The 25,114-nt window shown below is 46.0% G+C and overlaps 1 protein-coding gene across 1 annotated transcript in view; it reads right to left on the minus strand.

Annotated features, from left to right (window-relative positions):
- Window positions 1–636: 636 nt before the first annotated feature.
- The window catches only part of CCDC60 (coiled-coil domain containing 60), a 169,063-nt gene continuing 144,585 nt past the window's right edge, over window positions 637–25,114 (minus strand). The window contains exons 6-14 of the mRNA XM_028116686.2: window positions 24,069–24,159; window positions 19,376–19,610; window positions 12,470–12,554; window positions 9,347–9,418; window positions 6,544–6,606; window positions 5,755–5,877; window positions 3,711–3,842; window positions 1,856–2,045; window positions 637–738 (exon numbers count right to left, since the gene is read on the minus strand). Coding sequence (XP_027972487.2) covers window positions 637–738; window positions 1,856–2,045; window positions 3,711–3,842; window positions 5,755–5,877; window positions 6,544–6,606; window positions 9,347–9,418; window positions 12,470–12,554; window positions 19,376–19,610; window positions 24,069–24,159 — 1,093 coding nt within the window. The remainder of the gene's footprint in view (window positions 739–1,855; window positions 2,046–3,710; window positions 3,843–5,754; window positions 5,878–6,543; window positions 6,607–9,346; window positions 9,419–12,469; window positions 12,555–19,375; window positions 19,611–24,068; window positions 24,160–25,114) is intronic.

Raw genomic sequence — 25,114 nt, forward strand, 5'->3', positions numbered from 1 at the left:
TGGGAATGCATCATCCATCATCCATCCATCCATCCATCCATCCATCTGTCCATCCACCCAACCATTCATCTACCCACCTACCCAGCTATCCATACATGGCCTATACATAATGTTTAGAAATATGCTATAGCTCCATTGGTGTGAAATGGGGACAGTATCATCATTCCCTACTTAATTAACCAAGTTATTGTGAGATTAAATATTAGCAGGCAATATAACTTCACCCAGCACTGGGCCTATTGCATAACAAAAGCTTAATAAATAGTACCGTGGTTACTATTAGGATCTGAATACCATACCCAAATTCTGCAGTTCCAACTCTTTCCCAGCCAGACATCAAACACTCAGCTCCATTTTATTAACCAGAATTTGAGGAAGAGGAGTAAGGTGAAGGCATCTGGAGAGGGAGTGGGTAGAGTCAGGCTGGACCAATGAGGAACAGAGACTGGGAGTTTGAGGCTGGGGTGTGAGGTTAAGGGGAGTTTCCACCGGGGAGTATCTTCCTCTAGAATGTTGCCAGAAGTCAGACCCTCCTATATCCTAGTGGATAGGCAGGAAGCAGGAACACAGGTAGGAAGCAGGAATACAGTAGTTTAGCCCTTCTCCACTGGGACAGCTGGTTGAACCAGGGCCAGGCTATGCCCGGAGACTTTGGGATCGGATGGGGACATTGATCCGGTTCTGCAGCCAGGTGATATAATCCTCTTGAGACATGTGGATGATGTGTTCACGTACAAACTGCAGGGCAAATACAGTAGCAACTTCAGATTTGGTCTGAAAGCTAGACTCCCTTTGCTGCCCCACCTCCAAGATCTTGGAAGATGTGTGATTGAGGCTGGTGGCCACAGGATGCCTCTAAACATTCAGGCATTCATAATGCCTTGGAGCATGATGATGGGGATTTTGTTCTCTCAAGAAAAGAACCCCTTTCCAGCTTCAGTCGGTTAAGCGTCCGACTTTTGAATCTCAGCTTGGGTCTGGATCTCATGCTCGTGCGTTCAAGCCCTGCGTTAGGCCTCATGCTGGACATGGAGCCGACTTTAAAAAAAAAATGTACGTAGGCCATCTGATGAAATTAAGAAAGTGACTCTCCCCCATCTGCTGATACCATTTGATGCCCTAGGAACAACTAGAGTGGGTGGTGATGATAAACTACCATTGAAAACCATTCAGTGGCTTCCCCACAGTGGCTCAAGATAAAGACCTAAATCCTTAACCTGACTTTCAAGTCTGCACAGACTGACCTCTCCAATCCCCTTGCAATCTAGCCCCTCCTCGCTTGCTTCCTTCTCAACCCATTGACTGCCAATCAGTCCCTCCCACAAGTCAAGTTCTGTTTCAGCTTAAAAGTCACCTTCCCCAGTCGCCCTAGTTAAGATAGGTCCCCTCGACATTTACCTTAAATCAGTGCTCCTTAAACTTTACTGTGCATACAGATCACCTGGGACCTCATTTAAATGTAGATTCTGAGTTGGTAGCTATGGTTTGAAGCCTGAGATTCTGCATTTCTAACAAGCACCCAAGTGAGGTCTATGCTTGCTGGTCCACGGGCCACATTTAGAGTGCTCTTTATTATGATTGCTAGTTATTTTATTCACTTGTCCATTTATTTATGTCTTTCCAAAGCCTCCAGGTTTCCCCAGGGGGCACCGTTTACCTAGAATATAATGTTCCCTGGAGTTGAACCACCAAGGTCATGTAATCCCTCACCTGTTTGATGATGAGCTCCGTGAAGGCAGAGACCTTGTGTCTTTTTAATTGGGTCTGCAGTACTTAACCAGTGCCTGGACTTTGAGAGATGACTATATAAGGGCACCAGAGGCCTAGTGAGGAGCGGACAGAACACAGTAGTCACCTCGATAGCCACAGCAATGTCCGGAGAGCACAGCTCCCAGATCCTCAGGTCCTGTAGCACCTTCAGGAGGACATGGGGCCGGATCCTGAGGTCCAGGTTTTCCCCAAACTTCTGCAGTTTCGCCAGGATCTTTTTGGCGGGGCGGAAATTCTTCAGATCCTCAGGGAGTTTGGACAGCAGATCAAAGTACCTTCAATTCCCAATCCCAAGAAGAGAGGGCCAGTTAGGAAGCTGCTGGGGGGTGGGTCTGGGTATCTCAGGTCCTCCCTCCCCACTCTCTCTTTCTACCACTCGTGTGATGTCTCCAGGGCAGCATTGTCCTTATCTGGGAGAACTTCCTCCATTCCTGAATGTAAAGGGCCCACAGATCGGGCAAGTCTTTTGTTTTTTCAGGGGTAGTAAAAGCTGGAGCATGATTTGCATCTCATTAAAAAAACAAATTAAGGGCATGCTTTAAACCATTTATGGTTTTTCTAATCATGCGGACAGTGTGAAAAGCTACAAGAAAAGAAGGGGCACTGAGATTCTGAAGCTTCTATTTTGAGAGTTAATCAGGCCAGGGGGGACGCGGACATACCTGTGGAATCCCTGCCAGGATGCAAGGGGCTCTCACGCCCAAGATGGAGGAGGAGGTTGAGGAAGGGGAAACTGTGTGTGTATTTTCTATGTCCCTGTTAGTGAGTAAGCTTGGGCCACAGCTTTGTGTGTTTCAGTGGGTTTTGAGAACCTTTCTGAATGCTGCAACAGAGTCTGAGGGGAGTTTGGTAATCCATTCTTGAGATGGTAAGAATAAGGTAGATTCCAACCTGGAGGTGGTTCAGGTATGACCAGGGTTTAAGGCAGGGGATGGCATCTCTTTAAAAAAGAAAAAAGGATGTGTACTGCATGGAGCACTGGGTGTTATACGAAAACAATGGATCATGGATCACCACATCAAAAACTAATGATGTATGGTGACTAACATAACATAATAAAAGAAAAAAAAAGAAAAAAGGACCCCCCCCAATAGAGATGAATCAATCGTAGAGGAATTTGAAGAAGAAATTGATCATCTAACTTTGGGCTATGTGCACTGCTTTGTATTTTATATTTTGTGGTATATATTTATTCATGTCTCCTTGTAAACTCCCATTCCACATTATTAAAATCATGGAAGGGATTCTGGGTACATTTTTAGACATTCTCATCTTACTTTTAGACCTTGATTTACTCACCCTGCCATGATAGGGTTCATGGCAGACTCCAATTCTATATTGCAGATGAGCATAGAGACTGGGGTCAGACAGGGGTTCAAATCTTGAGGTTTCCTTGTTTACAAAGTGGGGATTCATATGTAACTTTCAGGATTTTTGTGGGGAATAAAATTGATAATTTAGGAAAATTTCCTAGGGTCATGTCTGCCACCCAGTAATCAATCTGTGTTGCTTTTTGTTGTAATTCTTTTATCACCCCCATGCTGGGTCACAGTGTTCCTAGGATATGCCTGCCTCATTTTATATCCTTAAGGGGTCAAATTATTTGGGGAATATAGGGATTGCTTCATAGACCTCGCAATTTGTAGAAATTTTTAGGTGGTTTGTCTCATCTGCCTCTTGCAAGGGGCTGGCAAATTAGTCCTTATTTGCAAGTCTGAATCAAACAGAAGATAAATATGGAGCATACAGTTGTTGGCTTATCTGTGGTTCAGGAACTGACGGATTCTTGCCTGACTGCCTGTTGGGTGGTGGTGGTGGGGCCTGCTGGTGGCCAAGAACAGTCTTAAAGGATAATGGGATCAAATGTAATTTTGTAATAACAGCCCCTTCCTCCTCCCCCCACATCAAGGGCCATCTTCTCTGGCTCTCAGGATCTTTACCAGTGGTCTGCAATTTCTTCTGCATCTCCTTTTACCATGGAGACTTGATGCCTCATTTTTGCTATATCCTTCTTAAAATTCGAGACAATGACAAAAGAATGGAACTTCTGGAGACCTCTCTCTTCTTGGCGCCTGCATCACAGGTTGTATGAAAAAGATGAAGAAGATCATACCCCCTTCTTTATCCACCCTAGTTGTCCTGTGAGATCTGACTTAAACACCATTTTCTTCATGAAATCCTCAGCCCTCTCAGATGCTCTTCACTTTACAACGTGGCTCATGCCACAAGATGACACGACTCTCTCCAAGGTTCTGAAATGCACCTTTCTTGCTAAATCCTGTCACTTTATCAGCCTTCATTCTCTCCCTACTACTTTTGTTTGTACTGACACAGCTTTCTAACTGTAAAATGGAGAGTAGTAATGGTTCTGGCTCTTGGAGGTGAGGATTAAATGATACAATGTGTGTAAAGTGCCGAGTTTAGCGCCAGATGCACAGTAGGTGTTTGACTCAAGTTGATTCCTCTCTTTCCCACTCCCCTTATCGTTTTGGGCATATGTTCTAAGCTCTCTAAGGAGCCTTTACATTATAAACATAACATGTCATTCACCTGTGTACAACTTTCAGTGGCTTTCCATTTTACTTGGAATAAAGTCTCCTGAGTAACTTGCCCTCCAAGGGTCTGGATTATTCAGCCTCTACAGCATTTTCCAGCTTGGCATTTTATACTTTGGCTCATGAACGAAGTTCTGAGGTAAAGTTCAACCTCCACAGCTGGGCTGGCAAGACCTTTTATGATCTGGTCTCTATCTGTCTCTCTGATTACCATGAAAGCAACTGAAGCCCCAGCCACACCTGACTACTGGCAGTTCCTGGTGCCCTGTGCCCCTTCTGGCCCCCAAGACTTTGCTTTTGCTTTCTGCTGGAACTCCCACCCCTCCTTCCCTCTTCCTATGTGACTCTCTGGGTTTGAATTCCACCTTTACTACCTTTGACAAGAGACATCTCTGAGCCCACTTTTCTCATCTATAAGATGGGTCTAATAATAGCACCTACTTCCTAGGATTTTTGTGGGGGCTAAATGATAAATACAAAACCCTTACACCCCTGGCTGGTATGTAATAAGTGCCCTGGAAATCTCATCGATTTTTATTAAACTGAAAATGTTGTTTCCTCTAGGAAGACCTGATTGCTGTCTCAGGCTAGGCAAGACATCCTTTTCATGTGTTCCCTTAGCCCCAGGCTCACGCCCATGTTGGCCCTCATCAGCCTGTGTTGGTAACTGCCTGTTTGTTTGTCTGTCTCCTTCATCAGCCTGGGGGCTCCCAGAAGGTGGGGGCAAGTCATCTCCCAAAGAGCAGTTGGAACAGCTAACCTGTCCATGCTCAAAGGGTGAGAGACAAGAGTCACAATATAACACAGTATTGGAATGGATGAATTTCATCGGGGTGAATGGTCACCGCAGTCAAGGGGTAGGCTGGGAAGGGAGACAGTTATTGGGTTGTCAGAGTAGGAAAGGAAATCTTCCAATAGCCCACCAGTACTCTTAAAATCAAGTTCCAGGTCTCAAGTATGGCACTCACCGATGTGCACAATGCAGGTCTCACCCCCTCCTTCTCCCTTCTCTTTAAATGTTCCATGTCCCATAATGCCTTGGGGGCTTTGTATGTCCTTTTCTTGCTGCCTGAAATGTCTTTCCACCTTCTTACTACATCACCAGCTCCTCCTCATCTGTCAGGGCTCAGCCTAAAGTCACCTCCTTAGAGAAGTCCTCCTGGATTACCCAACCCAAATTAGGTCCTCATGGTTGCTTTCTCTAATAGCACCCTGTTCTCTTCCTGTATAGCAATGACTATAATTTGTGCCCATATATTTATCGACTCAGTTATTTGTTTCTGCCCATAATTTCCAAGAGACTATAAGCTCTCTAAGGGCAGGAAATATGTCCTTATTCCCTGCTAAGCCCCAGCATCTGACATCAGTGGGCACATACTGGGTACTAGATGAATGTCCTTTGGATGAATGGATGTTTGTGTGCCCTTACTTCATGAGGATTTCCATCTTGTCTTGAAGACAGAAGCCGGCCTCCTGGGCCACGCTGTAAAATTTGGCCCTCATGGAGCTGCAAACACCAGTCTTGCAGTGGTTGATGTCACGGTTGGTGCGGCTGTCGACACAGATACAAAGGGCTTAGGGGATGGAGTCCCAGAATCAGACCCATGAGGCTGGACTCTCTGGGCCCCAAGGTGCTCTGCTATGGAGATTCTCTGTGCACCCTGATTCTCTACCCTCACCTGGATCTGCCCTTTGCATTTCCCTGAATGTAGGAAGGCCAGATCTTCCCAACAACATCAGGTTGGTGGTTCAGGCTTTATTAAATAAGCCCACAGAGAGACATCCAGTCACTTGAGCCCGGCAAATGTTAAGGACTGTGAGATGAAAATGGAATTTGGAGCTGGGAGACTCGGGTTCGGACTCCAGCACCACCATTTCTTAGCTGTGTGGCCTCAGGCAAGACATCTCACCTGGCCAGGTCTCAGTTTGCTCCTCTGTAGAATGGGATAATGCTCCCGCCTCATAGGATTGGTTTTGGGGAATAGCAAGATAATGTAGAATGCTTCACCCAGCGTCTGGCACAGGGGAAGAATTTATTGCCATTGTCTGCATTGGCATCTTGGCTGTGAGCCCCTTGCCCTGGGCATCCCTTGTCTTTAAGCAGTGTGTATGACTTCAGGGAGTCTAGTATGCACTGAGTTATTTCCATACCCCTGGGGAGACAGTGTGGTTGCCACAGTACCTTTGCCCAGCATGTTCTGTTGCCCATCTGGCGTACCTTTTAGACTTCTTCTGGATGACTTGGGTGTGGCTTTCTCCACTTGAACTGCTGGATCGGTCACTGAAACACAAAGGGATGGTTTCAGGTTGCCTGGAGCCTGCTTTTCGCAAAAAGGGTGTCTTCGGGGCTCCCATGACACCTGTTAGCCTCCAGGATTCAGGGAAGGGAGGTGGTGCTAATCAAGGGACCAGTCATAGGGCTGAGTGTATATTTTTCCCACCTCTTGGTCCTTGCTTCTACCCATATCCCCTGCCTGGAGGGTCCTTCTTGTTTCTTCTCCACCTGCTCAAATCCAACACTGTTTCATGGTCTACAGCAGTTCTGCCTCCTTTGACTCTTCTAGTCTGACTTTGACCTTCTGTCTCTGTGTATTGTCAGAATGATGTATCTTCTGGATCCCAGTTTCATTTGTACAAAATTGATCTTTCCCTCTGGAGGACAAGTTCACTTGGGGCCCTTCCATTCTCCTCTCTATACCGATTAACATGTAACCTCCCGGGCTGAGTGCAGTGAAGGGATGGTCAAGTCCTTCTAGTCATGATGTTGATGTTCCCAACCCCAGACCGCTTCTTCATTCAAGCATTCTCTTCTCTGAACTGGAACCTGAGCTGACCACTCACTTCGCTTTACTTTGGAGGCAGACAGAGCTGACTCCAGAGCCCAACCTGGGCACTACCACCTCCCAGTCTTTGGGCAAGCACCTCAGCTCTGGATCGTCAGTCTCCTCATCTGTGATCAGTCAACTCTTCATGACATTGAACCTTTTCTAGGTACAGGCTTGATTGAATTTCTTGAGTGGCCACTCCCTCCTGTGACTTGGGTGGTCGGAGTTCCTAGAAGGGGGTGAAGCCCCTTTGCTCATGCTCATCCCTCCCATGTGCCTTCTCCCAGGTCCTTCAGCCCCAGTGTCTCACACCTTCTCTCTTACTCTGTCTCCCTTTTTACCAAATGCTTGGAAAACTTACTTGACTGTCTTCTCTGTCTGATTCTAGAGGATGAGCCTGTTTTTCTTATCCTTGTGATGTGCAGCTGACCCTTCCCTACTGGCCCTGTAGCACCTGGAACGTCCTTCAGTAGGCTGGCTACTTCCCAGAGCCCTCTCCATAGAAAAGGTCCTGACCCTTTGCTGCTTTTCCCAGAGGCTCAAGGGACTGGATGTAGACATCTTAGCTCTGGCAGGTGATGGCTGGAGCCCTTATCCCATCTCACTGGCATGTAGGGCCCCAGGAGTAGTACCCAGAGGTCCTTGTGTTTGGATTCCAACCAGCTGCCCCAACCCATGCAGATGAATTCTTTGGGAGAGTGTGTTGGCTTTGACCTCCCTCCTGTAGATGGCTCTCTTCTTTTCTAGCATTGACAGTGTGACTCAGGGAGGAGGTGGGGGATGAGGGAAGTAGTGGTATTAGCTGTGATAAAAGAACAAACAGAAATAAACAACAAAGGACCCTTTGCCCGCTTCTGTCTCCCTGTTCCTTGGCTCTCCCTGAGTTTCAGCCATACTGATTTCTGCCTCAAAGCTTCCTCCTGTCTCAGGCCCTTTGCACAGGCTGTTCCTTGTTTGGAACACTATCCCCACCTATCCCCACCTATCCCCGCCATAGGCTAGCTAAGTCTTCTTTTCTTCAGGTCTCAGCTTAAATGTCAAACTCAGTCTTAGGCCTCTAGTGCTCACCTTTCACCCAGTCCTCCTTACTTTTCCTTCAGTATACTTTCCATAGTCATGATTATATGGCTCACTCTGTGGGATTACTTAATAAATGCATGGCTCTCCCATTAGACCAGTGATTCTTTTTTTTTTTTTAAGATTTTATTTATTTATTTGACAGAGAGAGACACAGCGAGAGAGGGAATACAAGCAGGGGGAGTGGGAGAGGGAGAAGCAGGCTTCCCGCTGAGCAGGGAGCCCGATGCGGGGCTCAATCCCAGGACCCTGGGATCATGACCTGAGCCGAAGGCAGATGCTTAACGACTGAGCCACCCAGGTGCTTCTAGACCACCCAGGCACCTCTAGGTGCCTCTAACGGGGAGGATTCAAGGCATCCATGAATGCAGATGAAAAAAGTTTATGTCTTTATTTCAACTAACCTTCAACAGAAATGGAAATTGCATGTATTTGCACAACATGTTGCAATTGTGGCAGATACTTTGAAAGATCATTTACACTCAATACTAATCTAAAATTACAGTAATTAGATCTCCTGCTAAGTCTTGTTATATAACTTATTGTGAAAGAAGCCCATAGATGACTATATCCCAAATTTGGTTGTAATATCATAATCTATAGTACTATAGATTTCGTTGCAAACCTTTGTGATTTACAGTATGTATTTAAAAGCATTTTTCTGAAAGGGCCCATAGCACAAAAAAAAAGCTATGACCCCACCCAGTCCAGATAGTTATCTGTGAGGGCAGACTACATATGTCCTATTTGCTGTTGAATCCCTCCAAACCTAGCACAGTTCCTGGCACAGGGGGGTACTAATGAGCATAGTCAAGATGAGTAAATGAAATGTGGGTGGACCTCCCTTCACTCATTAAAGGCCACCCAAGTAAAGAGGGAAAGGGCAGTCGTGTAGGGGACTCCATACCCTCCCTGCTTCATGTCTCTCCATGACTGGAATATTTTAACTTTATACCGTTTGAGTGGGGGGAGAGACACCTAGATACTCACCCCCCAGCCCTAGAAATTAAGGGGCTTATTTCTAGTGAAGAAGGAAAAAGTCCCTCCTCCCTGCCCCACTTCCCACGGGCTGCTGAGGGGCATCTCTGCATCTCCCTGTAACTGCAGGGTGCATCCTACCTTGATTTGCGGGTGGTCTGCATGTCTTTATAGGCAGAATCACTCTTGTTTTGTCTGAGCATTGACAAGATACTGGAAAGCAAGATGAGTGTCTTAATAAAGCACAGAACATACGGTGCCCCTGAGGCAGGAAGTATCTGTGGGAGGGTGGAGAATTCTCTTTCTAGAGCAGGGATCTTTAGACTTTACTGGGCACAGGAATCACCTGGAGAGAGATTGCTACTAAATCGGATTCCTGGGCCATACTCCCAGGGATTTGCATACATCAGGCCTGGAGTGAGGCCCCAGAAGCTACATTTAAAACCACACACACACACACACACACACACACACACACACACTTCGGATACAGGTGTGCAGAGAGCCCATTTTGAGACCTTAGAATTTTTCAGCACCCTGTGAAATGGTGCCCACTTGAAGTGCCTGTTAAAAAATACAGTTTCCTCTGGAGGTTCTCATTCAGTGGGTCTGGGATGAAGACTAAAATTTGTATTTCTAACAAGCGTCCCAGCTAATTCTGATCCTCAGAGACATTTAGAAAATACTGGTAGAAGATTTTAAGAAAAGGTCATCTTCCTAGGTGATGTTATGGTCTGAATGTTTGCGCCCCCCCAACCCCCCACAATTTATATGTTGAAATCCTAATCCCCAAGGTGAGGGTATTAGAAGGTGGCGGCCTTTGGGAGGTGATTAGCTCATGAGGTCAGAACCCTCATCATTGGGATTAGTGCCTTTATAAAAGAAACTCTAGGGAGCTCCCTTCCCCCATGTAATGTTATAGTGAGAAGACAATCATCTATGGGGACGGCCCTCTCCAGACACCGAATCTGCTGGAACCTTGATTTTGGACTTCTCAGCCTCCAGAACAGTGAGAAATAAGTATCTGTTGTCTATAAACCACCCTGTCCGGGGTATTTTTGTTACAGCAGCCCAAAGAGACTAAGACGACCAGAGGGCAGTCTGGCCTTGAGGCTGGGGCTGCTCCAGTTGATTTTTAGGGGTTCTGAAAAACTCCAGGTTTCTAAGTTAGCCCCGAGGGGAACAGATGTGAGGCCTAAATTGAAAAAGGAATCCAGATGCTAAAGTGAGGAGGGCAAAAGAAAATGTGCCACTTTTCCTCACTGTCTGTCGGCCGCTCTGCGGAGAAGCCTCCAATATCTGCTGCCTCGGGGAGAGATTAGGGAGGTTTTTCTCCCAGAGGGATTGAGGAGGATGGGAAATTTCCACGGGTTCTTGCTCTGTCACCATGGTTATTGTATCACTGAAGTGAATGCAGAGGCCACGCGATGAGTTTTGTGTTCTCGTGGAGTTTTTCTTGACCTTCTGCAAGTCACTCATTGCCCTTCTCCATCCATGTGGTGGGGTGTTGGCAACGGGCAGTTGTTAATAAACTGCGTCAGCAACGTGCTGTGAAGATTGGGTGCAATGCTATGTGTGAAATACAAGTACCACCACCACCATGTATCGGGTGCTTGTAATAAGTTAGGTCCATACTAATATGTTAAATGCATTATTTCACCTAAATTCTTAAAATGACTCATTGAAATATAGGTATTGTTCCCACAACAATAATAATGCTTTATAGAGATATTATTATTGCTAATAAGCCTCATTTTACAGAATTGGAATCAGGCTCAGAGAGGTGAGGCAACTTGCTCAACATCACACAGCAGCCGAATGAGGAGGGTGGAGGTCCATCCACTCTCACCTACTTGGTTCCAAGGCCAGTACTTTGAGGCTGCACAATCTCATTTTATAGATGAGAAAACTGAGGTTTAGAGAAAGGCTAAGTCGGCCTGTTCTAGCTTTCGGATGCGTGTCAGTCTGACTCCAACGCTGGTGCTGGTGCTGGTGCTCATGCTGTGGGTTCTCACAAAGGAGGGAGACTCATGGAGCTGATGCTTCATCCTTAGCGTTGGTCTCCGATGCTGGTAAACCAGGAAGAGCACCCAGGGGCTGGAGGGCCAACACTGTCTCGGGATGCCCTCCACGTGCCACCCTCCGAGCCCCTGATGCAAGTCGAGGCAACAGCAAAACAAATTGGTCATTAGCAAGCAGCGGCGGGTGTGATGCATGTGCAAGGGCTCGGTGAACTGTAATTATGGTAATAACAATAACCAATAAGTCAGAGCCGGCATCCCAGTAGGCTGAGAGCAATGAAGAACCTCTTCCAGTGCATCATTTATTTTCATGAAGTAATTTGCTTACTCGGAGGAATCTGTACTTGGGAAGGAAACGCCAGCTCTATGGAGCCTGTGTGGTCTCTGAGGCTGTTCGAGGTCAGAAGTCCTGTGGAAAAGGCTTCCCGCCCAGAGGAGGACACTTTCAGGTTCAAGTCTGACGCCATGAGCCGATCACCTTGGTTGCCGGCTTGACACTTCTGAGGTTCTTTGTTGTTCTTAGGAAGGAAACCAGAATCCTTGAGGTGGCCTCCAAGGTCCCCGGACAGACGTATGCCTCTCTCCATCCCATTCTGGCTGCATTTCGGTTCCTTGAAAGTGCCATGGTCCCCTCTGAGCGTATTTGCACAGGCGCTACCTGAAATGTTCACCCGCCCCTAGTGTCGGCTGGGGAGCTCTTTTTCTCACCTCATCTCACAATCTCTTACAGTCTCTTCCTTGGAGGAAACTTCTCTGATCCCTATCCCCATCCCAGACTAGATGAGATTCCCCTATTATTCAGCCTTTTAGGTCTGAGCTTTCCTTTTCTAATGCTTCCTGCAATAATTAGCACCTAGTCCATACATATTCATAACTATTCAGTAAAAGAGTGGACAAATAACCTTACAATTCCTGGGAAGCAGTGCGGCATAGTGGTTAAGAGGATGCTTTTTGGAATTAGAGGGATCTGCATTCAAATTGTGCCTTTACCATTCATGAGCTGGATGACCTTGAACAAATTACTTAGCCTCTCTGAGCCTCATTTTCTCATTTGTAAAATAAAGATAATGGTATCTTCCTCAGAGGGTTGTTGAAAGAACCCAGGGAGGTGATACACATGAACAAAGTACATAGCTCAGTGCTCGTCACAGAGAAAATGCTCGATAATTTGGAACTGCTATGGCTAATGTTATCACTCTTATTCTGACATCCTTTATTTGCCCCAGGAGTCAAGAGAACGTACCTGGGTGCTTTTCTTTGCATCCCATTTTCCAACATGACTGTCCTTCGGGCATCTTCCCGAACCATCTCCAGCAGCTTCTGCAAATCTGATGGGAACATGAGAGGTCATTGTCTAGAGGGCAGGCAGGACTGATATCCCCTCTGCTTCTGCATGTGGTGAGCTGGAGAGGGATAGATCAGGGTGTAGGCAGCCCATGGTGTTTGGCAGGTTGTACACCAGACATCACCAACCTGCTTAAAACCAATGACTTGTCATGTTCCCTTTGGATAACACTTACATTCCTCCATGTGGCATCTGAGGCTTTGCAGGATCTGGCTGCTTGTTTTCTCTCCTGTCTCATCTCGCTTCTCTCCCTGACCTTAAACTCTAGTGTAGCCAGAGAGGACAGTTTCCAATTCTGAGAAAAAATCATCTTGTTCGGGAAACCCTTCCTCATCCCATGGACCTGAAGTTCCAACCTGGTGATCCACAGGCTGAATCTAGCTCACACGTATTTTGTTTGATTTGACATAGATGCTAACCTTTTAAAACTGGAAGCTTTCCTGTAAAAATCCAGACCTTCTGCTTTCCCGGAAAAGACTCTGAGATGGGGCTCATTCTTGCTGCATGCAGATGGTGGCCTTTGGGCAGGCGTGCGTGCTCCAGCCCCCTGCCCCCCAGCACTCTCGCCACTCCTCCTTGCGCTAGGTGACTTCTCCTTGCATACTTAATGTTGTTGCTTTTTACATAGTGCAGAAATACATCTTTGTGCCTGACTGTTATGGGTTGGAGTGTGTCTTTCCAGAAGATATGTGGATGTCCTAATCCCCCACTATTTCAGAACGTGAATTATTCACATTCTTGTTTGGAAATGGAGTTGTTGCAGATGTGGTTATTTAAGTTAAGAGGAGGTCATACGGCTGTGGAGGGGGGCCTTAATCCAATACGACTGGTGTCCTTATAACACGAGGGGGCAGACAGGGAGAGGATGACCTGTGATGACAGAGGCAGATGGACTGACGATGCGTCTAGAGCCAAGTGCCGAGGGTTGCTGGTTACTCCCAGAAGCTAGAAGAGGCAAGGAAGGATTACCCCCTCCAGGGTCCAGAGGAAGCACAGCCCTGCGAAACCTTGATTTTGGATTCCAACCTCAAAAACTGTGTGAGACAATAAATCCCTGTTGTTTTCAGCCTCCTGGTTCCTGGAACTTCATTAAGGCAGCCCCAGGAAGCTAATACACTGACTCGAAAGTTCGAAAATAAAATATACTTAGAGTAAGCTGTATGCTTCAAGGAAAGTGGGACAGTGGAAGTCCTACATGTTTTATGTGCATACAGATTTGCAAGTACCTGGCACTGTGCTTGTCATAGAGCAGTCCCAGTCAACATTTGCTGAATACGTAAGTGAATGGCTAAGGAGAAAACAAAAAGAGGGAAGGATTTGGGAGAACTTGAGCTAGATTTGGGGTATCAGGGAAGGAGGACAGTGCCGGTGGGGATACTTTGTACCCTTTAGTAGGGGCCTGTCATCCACGCAAGTGCAGGTCTTAAAAGCCATACCTGCAGGAGTGAAGCCCAGGGCTTCCCACTGCCATTTGTATCCAGCCTTGTTTATGAATGCAGTCACTGGGTGCTAGGGCAAGCGCGCTCCCCCTGAATGATCTCGGAACCATCTAGGCTGTGATGAACACCAACATTCAGCCATTTTCCACGCCACCTTCCTCCCCCATTCCCAAGTAATGTATCTTCCTAGTAATTTGTGGGCATGATTCCAGTTGACCTGAATCCGATCTTCATTGTTGTCTCATCATGCCCGCCTCCCCTACTGTGGTACATCCCAGAATCCTTGCAGAGTGTCTAGAAGCCTGTTAGTAAAGGGGCTGTAGCTGGTTTCCCCACTTTCTTCCCATCTCCTGGGAACCAAGGAGCAACATCTGACTGCTCCCCCACTCCTTCCCCCACCCATATGCAAACCAGCCAGGGGGTGGGTGGATACCAGCAAATGACCCTGGTGACCTGGCACATTGGGCAGCTCTCCTAGAGAATCATGAGGAAGGCTCCACACTCACTTAATGCACCAAAGATTTTTTTTCCTGTTTGCCAATAACACCATAATAATATGGTGTCCAGCAATATCAAGCTCCATCCATTCTGTCGCTGAGGTTGGATACCTATGAACTCAGACAAAGCCTGGGAACTCCGGAGGTCTACATCTACTCCTCAAGGCTACTTGGGAGCAGACACTTGTTTGCCAGGGGTGCAGATGTCATAAAATAGGGTTTCCGTGAGGAATAGGGCCCTGTAATGGAGGCCCACACTCAAAGGAACCTGCTTGGTCCTCAGTTCCCAGAGCTATGGGGATGACATTATCCATTGTTTACAGACAATGGCATTCTGTGTTTTCAAATGCCAGATCATACACCGAAGGAAAAAATTCTGACTTCCCTCCTCCATCTCCCATCCACAGCATGTCCACAATTTTCACTCTTGAGTGACCAAACTCATTTCTTCCTCTTTGGGGGAAAACAGAGAAGGTCTTTTTGTTGTATGGGGTTGGGTTGTAGAGGGAACATTAGCCGCCATAGGATCCATCTTTCTGAGTTGCTATTTAAATGAGTTTCTCCTCTAACAGTTCCAAGACTGGGAGCTTCAAGACTGGCAGGAAGAACTGCCTGGGCTTTGGTTTCTTGTGAATCTCCTTGCCATTGATTTGGGGAGGGGATCGGTCCACAGAGAGGCCATAACCTGCTGTTACCAGTGATTTGCCTCCACAAAGACTTCATTATGCAGCCAGCCTGGAAATTAGACCTTGGTCAAATGGTGTGTCTTTCAGAATAGGATTCATGCATTCAGAATAAATTTGAGGAGGTTTTAGAAGGCAGCGAAAGTCTGGGAAATTAATCTACTTTTGTCAAGGCTATGACAAATGGGAGGGAGGTTAAGGTATAACTAGAGGGAAAGGATAAAGAGGTGGATGTAGGAAGACTTTCTCTCTGGAACGTGGGTCTCTGGTGGAAATGCTTCTCCCAGTCATTGTTGTGCACCCACTGCATGCAGGGCTGAGGGTGAATAAGACGCCATTGTTCCACACCAGCAGTGAGCTCACATTCCTCTCCCCTGTCTTCCTTAGTAATAGAAATATGTGCACGAGTGTGTGTGTGTATGTGTGCGCATCTCTGTGTGTGTGTGTGTTCTTGTGTGTGTGTGTGAGGGTAAGCATTTACTAGACCAGTTGTCCAACATCTTTGCAGCTAGATGTGCCCCTGGGACAAAATTCTAGACAATGAGAGTTTAGTAGAAATGTTTTATGGGGCTTCTGAAAAGACTGCTTCCACTCAGTGGGGAGTGAGCACTTTTCTCCGTCACCTACTTCCTTCTGCTTCCAGCCTAGCCTGTGGCTGGGATGGCTGACATTCCATTTTGATCATAAAATGATGCTGAGCATGGTGGCGAAGAAAGACAGAAGGAAGCAGGGTTCCTGATGACTTTTGGGAGCCATACCAGCCATGAACTGGCCTTCTTTAATCTGTAAGAAAAATAAACTTTTATCTATTTTAAGCCACCACTTTGCAGATTTTTGTATCCAGCCCAAAGGACTTCCTACCTGATACAGTGAATTAAATTTAATTCACAATTAAAATTTACATGTTAAATAAAAGCAAATACAAAGTACTAAGAGAATTGAGAGGGGGGAACCCAGGAGCGTCAGGGAAGACTTCACAGTGGAGGGAATATTTGAGCTGGGTCTTTAAAGTTGAGTAGGAGCCACCAAACTAAAGGATGACAGGTGAAAGGGCATTGCAGACAGAGGATGACATGAAAGAATGTGCATTGTTTCAGAAGAGGAAAGCATTTTGGTGAGGTGAGGTTGGAGTGCCTGATGCAAGGTTTGAAATGGTAAGAGCTGAGCCTATTAAAACAGCCTGGGACAAGATCAGATGCGATGTCTTAGAGGCAAAGGGGAATCTTGAAAGATGTTAAGCTGGGGAGCACTATACCAGATTTTTCAAAAAGATTTTATGTATTTATATACTTATGTATTTATTTATTTAGGGGGAGGGGGCAGAGGGAGATGGAGAGAGAGAATCCCACGCAGACTCCCTGCTGAGCACGGAGCCCAACAAGGGTCTCCATCCCACGAACCTGAGATCATGACCTGAGCTGAAATCAAGAGTCAGATGCTTAATTGACCGAGCCACCCTGGTGCTCCTATATCAGATTTTTAATTCAGAAAGTTCCTTCTGGCTCAACATGGTGAAAAATCCATGGGCAAGTGAGGGCAAGACAGGAAGCAGGGAGACTAGGAGGCTGTTGCTGTCGTGTGGGTGAGAAGAAATGAGAATGTGGATGGGGGGGGAAGGGGAGTGTTCCAAACTCAGGTACCTACAGGGGTCAGGTACCAGATGGGTGACATGATGTAGTGTAAGAAAAATCAAGTTTCTCTCTTGGTCTTTCATTTCCCACTTTTTCTAGAGACTTGGGTAAAGCATAAAGATTAAGTGTGACATAAGGGCCAGATTGCCTGCGTTCAAATTTTGGCCTCATCTCTTACTAGATGTGTGACTTTGGGCAAATAATGTAATCTCTCTGTGCCCCAATTTTCTCATCTACAAAATAGGCATAAAACTGTTGTGAGGATTCATTGAATTTATATGCAAATATATATTTGTGTGTGTGTATATATATATATATATATATATATATATAGTATGTTTACATTAGAAGGTAGAATAGTGCCTGATACATAAAAGTCTTCTTAAGCATTAACTATTGTACTATCATCATCATGATCATTATCATCCATATTCTGAGGAAAACAGTAGGGCAAATGAGACAATAAATGGCCATGCACTTGGCCAATTGGGAGCAGTGATTGGGGGTAATAGGGACTGGTGGGGACTGGGGAAGATAGCCAGCACATGTTCCACCTAAGAGGAGCAGCTCCAGTTGAATGTTGTGCAGGCTTGTGGGTCTACTCTTGTCACAGTGGTGTTGTTGTTGTTTTTTAATCAAAATTTTTATGTAAAATCTTTCAAATCTTAAAATATCATTCCCACTTTTTTTTTTTTTTTTTAAATAAAGCCTTGTATATGAAACGAAACGTAACTGTTAGGACCTAGCCTACATGCCCCAGTTGTCTAAGATGAAGTAATGGAAATGAAGAGAGAAGGTTCAAAAGAGTTTTAGGAGATAGGACTGATGGGAACAGTCAGCTGGTTAGATGTGGGAGGGAGACAGCCATTGGGGACGGGTCTGCGGTGTCTCGGGTTCTTGGAGAGAGGGCACCGTTCACCCCTCCACTCATCACAGCTTCCTTCCCCCTCTGCTTCCTCCTTCCTTCAGCATTCTAGAGCCTGTTCTTGAAGATGGGGACACTTCTTGCTTGCAGGGCTTTCAGGGTTAAAAGACACACAGCATGATGTGACACGAGTAACAACACAGACACCTTCGAAAAGAAAACCAGACCCTGTTACTCCTATACCAAAAGCCTTCCAGAGACTTCCTGTTGCACTCAGAATCACTGTGAAGTCCTTACCTTACCTTACAAAGGCGAGGCCCACTCCGACTCCTGCCTCCCTCCCCAGCTTCATATCCTCAGATCTCTGCCTAAATGTCAGAGCTGGGAGAGGCTTTTCTTGACCACTCCGGCTAAACTAGCCCCATTCCCACCACCAGTCTCTCTCTGGCCCACGTCTTGTTTTATGATCTTCTGATCACATATTACCTGCAACTGCCTTGCTATTTGTAGCTTTCTTGTTTGTGGTCTGCTTCTTCCTTCTAAAATATAAGCTTGGGGAGGGCAGGAACTGTAATTCTCAGTTCCAGGCACTCAGTAGCTGATGAATAGACACGTGTTGAAATGAAAGAAGGTTCAAGATATCTGTTAAGAGTCACACGTCTACGGATGGTTGATCTTAGTTGCTCTCTATCTGAGATAATCTGTTCAGCAAACAGCTTTTCAGGGCTTGGAGCCTTTCATGGTTGCCTGTTAACAAGGGTGGGATTTTTTTCTCATTGGTAGTCATTGCTCGGAGTCCTGACCACTTACCGGATTTTTGCCCTTTTGCCCATTTTTGGTTTTGATGATTAGGGTCTCAATCAGGCTTTCTGTCTACCTTCACCTCTCGTTCAACCTCCTCGAGGTTCTGGGGAGAGGACCCATATCTTTTAACTGAATTTAACTGATTTTCTGAAGAACCTGTGTCCCACAAATTGTGAACCACTGAAAAAGCTTGTTCCCGAGCAGGGGCTCGGGGGTGGGAGTGGGGGGTGGTGTCAGAGAGTGATAAAACTTCCTATAAAATACTAGGAAAAGACAAATCCCTAGAGACAGGAAGTAGATTTACGATTGCCTGGGGTCAGGCAAAGGAGAGGGACTGCCAGTGGATACGAGGTTTTCGTTTGGCTTGATTGAAATGTTCTAAAATTAGATTGTGGTGAGAGTTATACAACTCTGCAAATTGACTAACAGTCATTGAATTGTACCCTTAAAAAGAGTGAATTTTATGGAATGCAAATTATACCTCCATAAAGTTGTTTTAAAAAGTCAATACCAAATTTCAAAAACTTAGTATGAAAAAGACATGAAATGCCTCATTAATAATTTTGTATTGATTACATGTTGAAATGACAATATTTTATATAAGTTGGGCTGAAAAAAATATTATTAAAATTTTAAAGAGAGCAATTGATGACCATGGGCTGTCTCTCACAGAGAAATTGCTTAGAGTAATCCCAAGTTATAGAGTATATTTCCAGTCTTCACTGGGGGAAAGCAAAAGGTACCGAGGAAATTGAGCCGGGCTAGGGGACCCCTGTGTCTCCTTTAACTGAGTGGGGGGGTGGAGGACGAGCAGGAGGGGTTCTTGATGTCTGGCTTCGAGGCAAAGAGTCAGAGTGGATTGGTCAGCTCTCAGGTAGGACTTACTGATGTGGAGAGGTTCTTCGTCAGGCTTGGTTGAAGATGATTCATTGTCCTCAATGTCCTTGCTGCCTGTCGCCTGGGTGATCACACTCGGGGGCTCATCTGAGCCAGGGTTCATGGAGACCATGCTGCTCTGAGGGGATGATCCTCCGCTGGTCCGAGACAGACTGAGTGTGGAGCCTCGCCGGCTTGGTTTGCGGCTGGTGACGCGGAGTACAGGAATTTTGAATTTCTTGGTCTGAAGGAAAGAGAGAAGAAAGAGGAATCTCAGAAAGAAGGGAGGGAGGACAGAATGTTGGAAGGAGAGAGGGTGAATAGAAGGGAAAGAGAGAGGGAGAGAGAAGAAAGAAGGGAGGAGGGAAGAAAGGAGGGAAGGAAGGAAAGTAAGAAAGAGAAAAAGTGAAAACCTGGCTCTGAATGTGAATTTCTTTTGGCTCTTCCCAAACACCATGACACATATCCTGGGTCTGGGGTGACCTTCTGTCACAAATCAAGATAATTTAAAGTGTGTATTATCTGAAGCAAACATGATGGGACTAATTCTATTCAGTGAGCACCGTGGTTGCCCAAGTAGTCACCACAGGAGGCCAAACACATATGCCAGTGACGTTACCAGGGACCAGAGGAGTTTTGGACTTTTGTAATGATCATCGGAGTTGATTTTTTAAACTGTGGGAGGATGGGTCTCGTGTCTTTAGCTACCTCTTGGTTTGACCCCAAATTGTATGGATCAACTTCTTGTTTACCACGTTGACACCAGGCCCTCAAAGAATGAAGATTTGTGTTTACCGGGGGTCTTCTGAAGAGTACAAGATGGAGAAAATTCTAGACCTGACATTTAGGGAAGCGGATGTGTCTGATAGGATAGCATTCTTTGGGGGCAGGGAGAGGAGCCATGGTTGTGGTGGATGGAAGGGTCTAGATGACAAGTCCTAGAAGGTAGTAAGGGGTAGGGAGAGAAAGTCTTGTAAGGAGAATGTGGACTTTTGGGAGGAAAGGAGTCAGAGAGGATGGGTGTGTGTGTGTGTGTGTTTGTGTGTGTGTGTGTTCACACCACCCTCTTGCATGATTGATATCACTTTAGGATTTACTGTGCCGGGTCATGCCTTCATTTAACTCATGATCCAAGTCTTCTAGAGGGTTCTAATATGCCCAAGGTCACACAACTAGCAAGTGGCAGAGACAGGATTCCAGTCCAGGTCAGGCTAAGACCAACGCTAATTATTATGCCTTGCTTAAAAATACATTCAGCAATGCCCTTGTCAGGGGCATTGAAAATGCCCTTGATCCCATGCTGCTGATTCTTTTTGACTTTTGAAATGCCAGGTTTACAGTGGGGCCGAGTAGGTCCTCAGCTGCTCTAGAATAAGAGTTCAATGGTGCCCTGGGCTGTGGTTTACACTCAATTAACAGAAATGATTCTTTTTTTTTAAGATTTTTTTTTTTTTTTTTTTTTTTTTTTGCGAGAGAAAGAATGAGAGGGAGGAATGTCAGAGGGAGAAGCAGACTCCCCGCTGAGCAGGGAGCCCGATGCGGGGCTCGATCCCGAGACTCCAGGATCATGACCTGAGCCGAAGGCAGTCGCTTAACCAACTGAGCCACCCAGGCGCCCAACAGAAACGATTCTATTGGAGAACATTTAAAAGGAAAGCGCTTGCAGAGCGGACTAAGGTCACCTTTCAATCATAGTGTTTTGATACCCTCAGAAGGCAGGTAGGGAGAAGAGGCAGCACCAACATCTCATAAATATCTAACAGGGTGGAGAGAATTGTCTCCAGCAGGATTCATATCATGGAGTCCACTGCATGTGACCAGAAGTAGGGTTTTGTTTGTTTGTTTTAAAAATATTTTCATTTTTTATTTTATTTGTGCGCATGCGCGCGAGAGTAAGCACAAGCAGGGAGAGGGGCAGAGGGAGAGAGACAAGTAGCCTCCCCGCTGAGCTCAAGGTGGGGCTCCATCCCAGGACCCTGAGATCATGACCTGAGCCCAAGTCAGATGCTTAACCAACTGAGCCACCCAGGCGCCCCTAGAAGTAATTTTTTGATTGGCTACCTTGTGGGGCTGTGACTGCAGGTAGAACCTCGGTGCCCTGGAAGAGGGGACGGGTTTCCTGGTTGCACAGGGGAAGGACAAGGGTGGGTTTACCCAGATCTCCAAGGGGGCATGTGGGCTACCGAATGACTGTGATAAAGAAAAATCAAACGCCCAAAGTTCTCTCCTTTGATAAATTAGGAGCTTGATACCGCGTCCCCTTTGTCCTGACATCACAGCTGGGGATAACACATGTATGTGGACGTCCCCTCATCTGGTCTTCTCTGGCACCCTATGAATCTCCAACTCTGGAAACCACACTCTAGCTCCGTGTCGTGTTTTGAAGGCTGAACACATTGTGTCCCAGGGACAGCCTGGAGTCTTGCAATGAGCACTGGACTCAGAGCCAGGGGACCTCAGGGGGGCCTTGAGCAAATCACTGTCTTGCCTCAGTTTCCTGATCTATAAGACAGAGTATGGACTGGGATGGTCTCAGAAGAGCTTTCTACATCCAGAGCTCCGTGTGGATCTTCCTTGGGCTAGGATTTCATTTTGTGCTCCTGAAGTTGCCATTAATTAAAATTCAATTAACAACCTCAGCCAGGAAATCCAAAATGAAGGACTGACACTTCTGATTAATTGAGAGTGGCAGAAAAATAAAATGTGGGGGGATGATGTGACAGGCAGTTTCAGCTTCTCGCTTGCCCTTTATTGAACTGACTCGGTCTGAATTGACTTAAATCCCCAAATACTGCTTCTCTAGTTTTTATATTTCACTCAGGAGCAGTGTTAACTAGCTGCTGTGTTCCACCTTGGTAGGGACTGCTTTTGGGCAACAAAAGAAAAGATTTCCCTGAGTAATTCCTTACATTTTCTTAGAAGCAGCGGCTTCCAACTGGTGGCCCATGGGGAGACATGATTAACTGCCCAGAATTTTACGAATTGGGGAGATTTTTATATAACAACCTAGGTTATTGGTCTCTCTTGAAAACGATAAGCCCTGGACTCCCATTCTCAAATGGCAAAATGGCTAGAGCTGGGCAGAAGTGCAGGCCATTTGCCACAGACCTCACCACTCCCTATTGCATTAGACCGAACCTGATTTTTTTCATTTACTCTGTTTGCCGGGCTCTCACGAACGCTGTCTTGGCCCTGACAAATTCTAAATGTACAGAAGGGTATCAGTTGCTGTGTGGAGTTGATTGGAGCCTCTCTTTCAAAGTCCTCATTTTGTAGGTGCAGAAAATGAAGTCCAGGGAGAGAGAAAAGGACTTGTCTGAAGCCACACAGTGAACTGGGTCACAGTGGCTAAGCTAGGTCTCCTGACTCCTAATCGAGTGCTCCCCCATCATCAGAGTGGACCACCCTTCAGCTCTGAGTTTAACCTATAAGCTTCCTGGGGAATTCAATTTTTGGGGAGTTCCAGTGTGGTGATTCACTGCCCCCTCCATCGATTTTTGTTAGGAGTATTCCTGGAGGGCATTTTTTTTTTTTTTTTTTTTAACGTTTGTGGCTCCTAATGCTTTTTCTGTGCATCTCTGGAGACAGATGTACATAGTATCTCCATCGCAACTTTCTGTGACAAAAACAAAAGCTTTTCCTTCTCAGATCTAGGCACACCCTGGTGAAAGAGCAAGAACATAGTGAAACTCTTCATGAGGGCAATTGTAATTGTGACACCATGGAAAACATGCATTTGATGAGCTCAGTGTTTAATAAACAGCATTTCATGAACAGGCCCAGGATTCACTCTTGGCTCTGCCATGACCCAGCTGTGTGACCTCATGCAAATCAATTAACCTCTCTGAGCCCCAACTTCCTCCTCTCCCAACTGGTGATTAGAATAGTGCCTCCTGGGGTTTGTAAGAAGGCAGAGCCAGCTAATAGATCCCAAAGCACTTCTTCAGCATAGACCCTGGCCCATCACAATTATGTTAAAAAGTGGCTTCTAAAAATTATAAGCAATAATGCTTAGCATTTTAACATTTTTAGAGTGAGTTTGCATGTTGTTTCCTGAGGTTCTTGACTAGTGTCGTGAAGTAGGCAAGGCCAAGCATTATACTCACGTTGTGGGTAAAAAGGCGCAGGTGCAACCGCCCTTTCAACTACCTTTGCCTATCTACACATGACCTCTTGTCTTATTATTTTATGGTGCTTGTTTGTTGGCTAGATGAATTTGGGAAGTGTGGGGTTAGGAATAGTTTCGAGTGGAAAGAATAGACCTCTTGGTGTTCTCTTAGTGGTGAGGGCACATTCTAGTTTGTAGAAAACCCTATCCGTTGAATCGCCCGCTTCTTATTTTCTGGCTGAGTTAAAAAGAGAGAGTGAGCTCGAGAAAGAAATGACTGTTATTGATTAAAAACGCTGGAGTGAGGTGAGTCCGTTTCCTTCTGGTGACATCTTATTGAGCAGCTCCTCAGCCACCCCTCCCCTTCCCCACGAAGTGGTGTCCAGCCAAATGTCATTTCTCCTATAATCCCCCAGATAACCATTTTAATTAAAATTTACAAAAACCATCCAACAGCATGTGGTTCTGACTTCTCCTCACTCAGAGAACCAACTAGAAAAAAAAAAATTCCCATCAGAGAAAAGACCAGCAGAAACGCCTCCGGCCCAGGGTGGGGCCAGTAGCCAGACTGTAGCGTCGGGTGCTGATAGTTACCTTCGGCGCCGTGACGAAGTGCTCCCACCTCTGTCCCATGGACTTGTCCTTATTGATTTTCTTTATTGTGCTCTTGCTTCCACCCGGGTCCCTGAGTGAGAAACAGCTTAATGAGTTTTCTGTTCCCAGAGCCTCGGTTTACTACAAGTTCTTTTAGGAAATACAATAAATAGATGATGGATGGCGGCTGTTCTCTGTGATGGTTTTCCCCCCGCCCCCTGTGTGCGTCAAGAAATGAGTGGGACAGTTCTCCATAGCTAGGTCTTGTCAGTGAAAATTGAGGTTAGGAGAGACCACTGCTTACAAGGTGGGGGGGAGGCAGGCGGAATGTATTTGTATGCGTTCTGCATCTATCTGCCTTTTAGACTTGGGTCCTCTCTTAGGCTCCAGGGCAGTTACTCCTGGGAGTAAGCTGAAAGGCATGTTTATTTCTGAATCTCTGCCTGCTCTGGTTCCTACCAACCCCACCAGGAGGGACACTCCCAGGTAACACAGAAAGAGGATTACTTGGCGGGGGGAGGTACTGGGGAGAGCTTGTGGGGCAGGTTGCACAATGAAAATCACTGGTTTGGAGTATATCGAGCAAAAGTCTATACAGTGCTACATGCAAGATGCTTTTGTGCATTCTCACTGAATCATTTCAATAAAACCTTGTGATATTGTCATTCCATTTTACAGGTGAGAGAACAAACTGGGCGGGGGGTGGGCTCAAGTCACTCATCCAGGTACAGATTTATAGTGGAACTAATGACCCTCACTTGAATGGGGTCTTCTGGGGCCCTGTACCTCATTTTCTGTTGTAATTTTATATTCTTTTTCTTAAAGCACCTATCTCCCCCCGTTTAATTAAACTTTAGATACCCTAATTCCTGGATCCTCCCCTCCTGGGTTCGGGAACTTTCTCTGTATGAGACTGAACCTCCAGCACGTTTTGTTGGTGACATGCCTATAATCCCTCATCTGAAACCCGTGGGACCAGATGTGTTGCCCTGTTGACATTTTGGGAAGGATATATGATGCATATATCATACGTTAACATAATCCTT

Source organism: Eumetopias jubatus, unplaced genomic scaffold (assembly GCF_037043125.1).
Source record: "Eumetopias jubatus isolate StellerSeaLion01/CBP00866 unplaced genomic scaffold, mEumJub1_p1.0 scaffold_16, whole genome shotgun sequence".
NCBI lineage: Eukaryota > Metazoa > Chordata > Mammalia > Carnivora > Otariidae > Eumetopias > Eumetopias jubatus.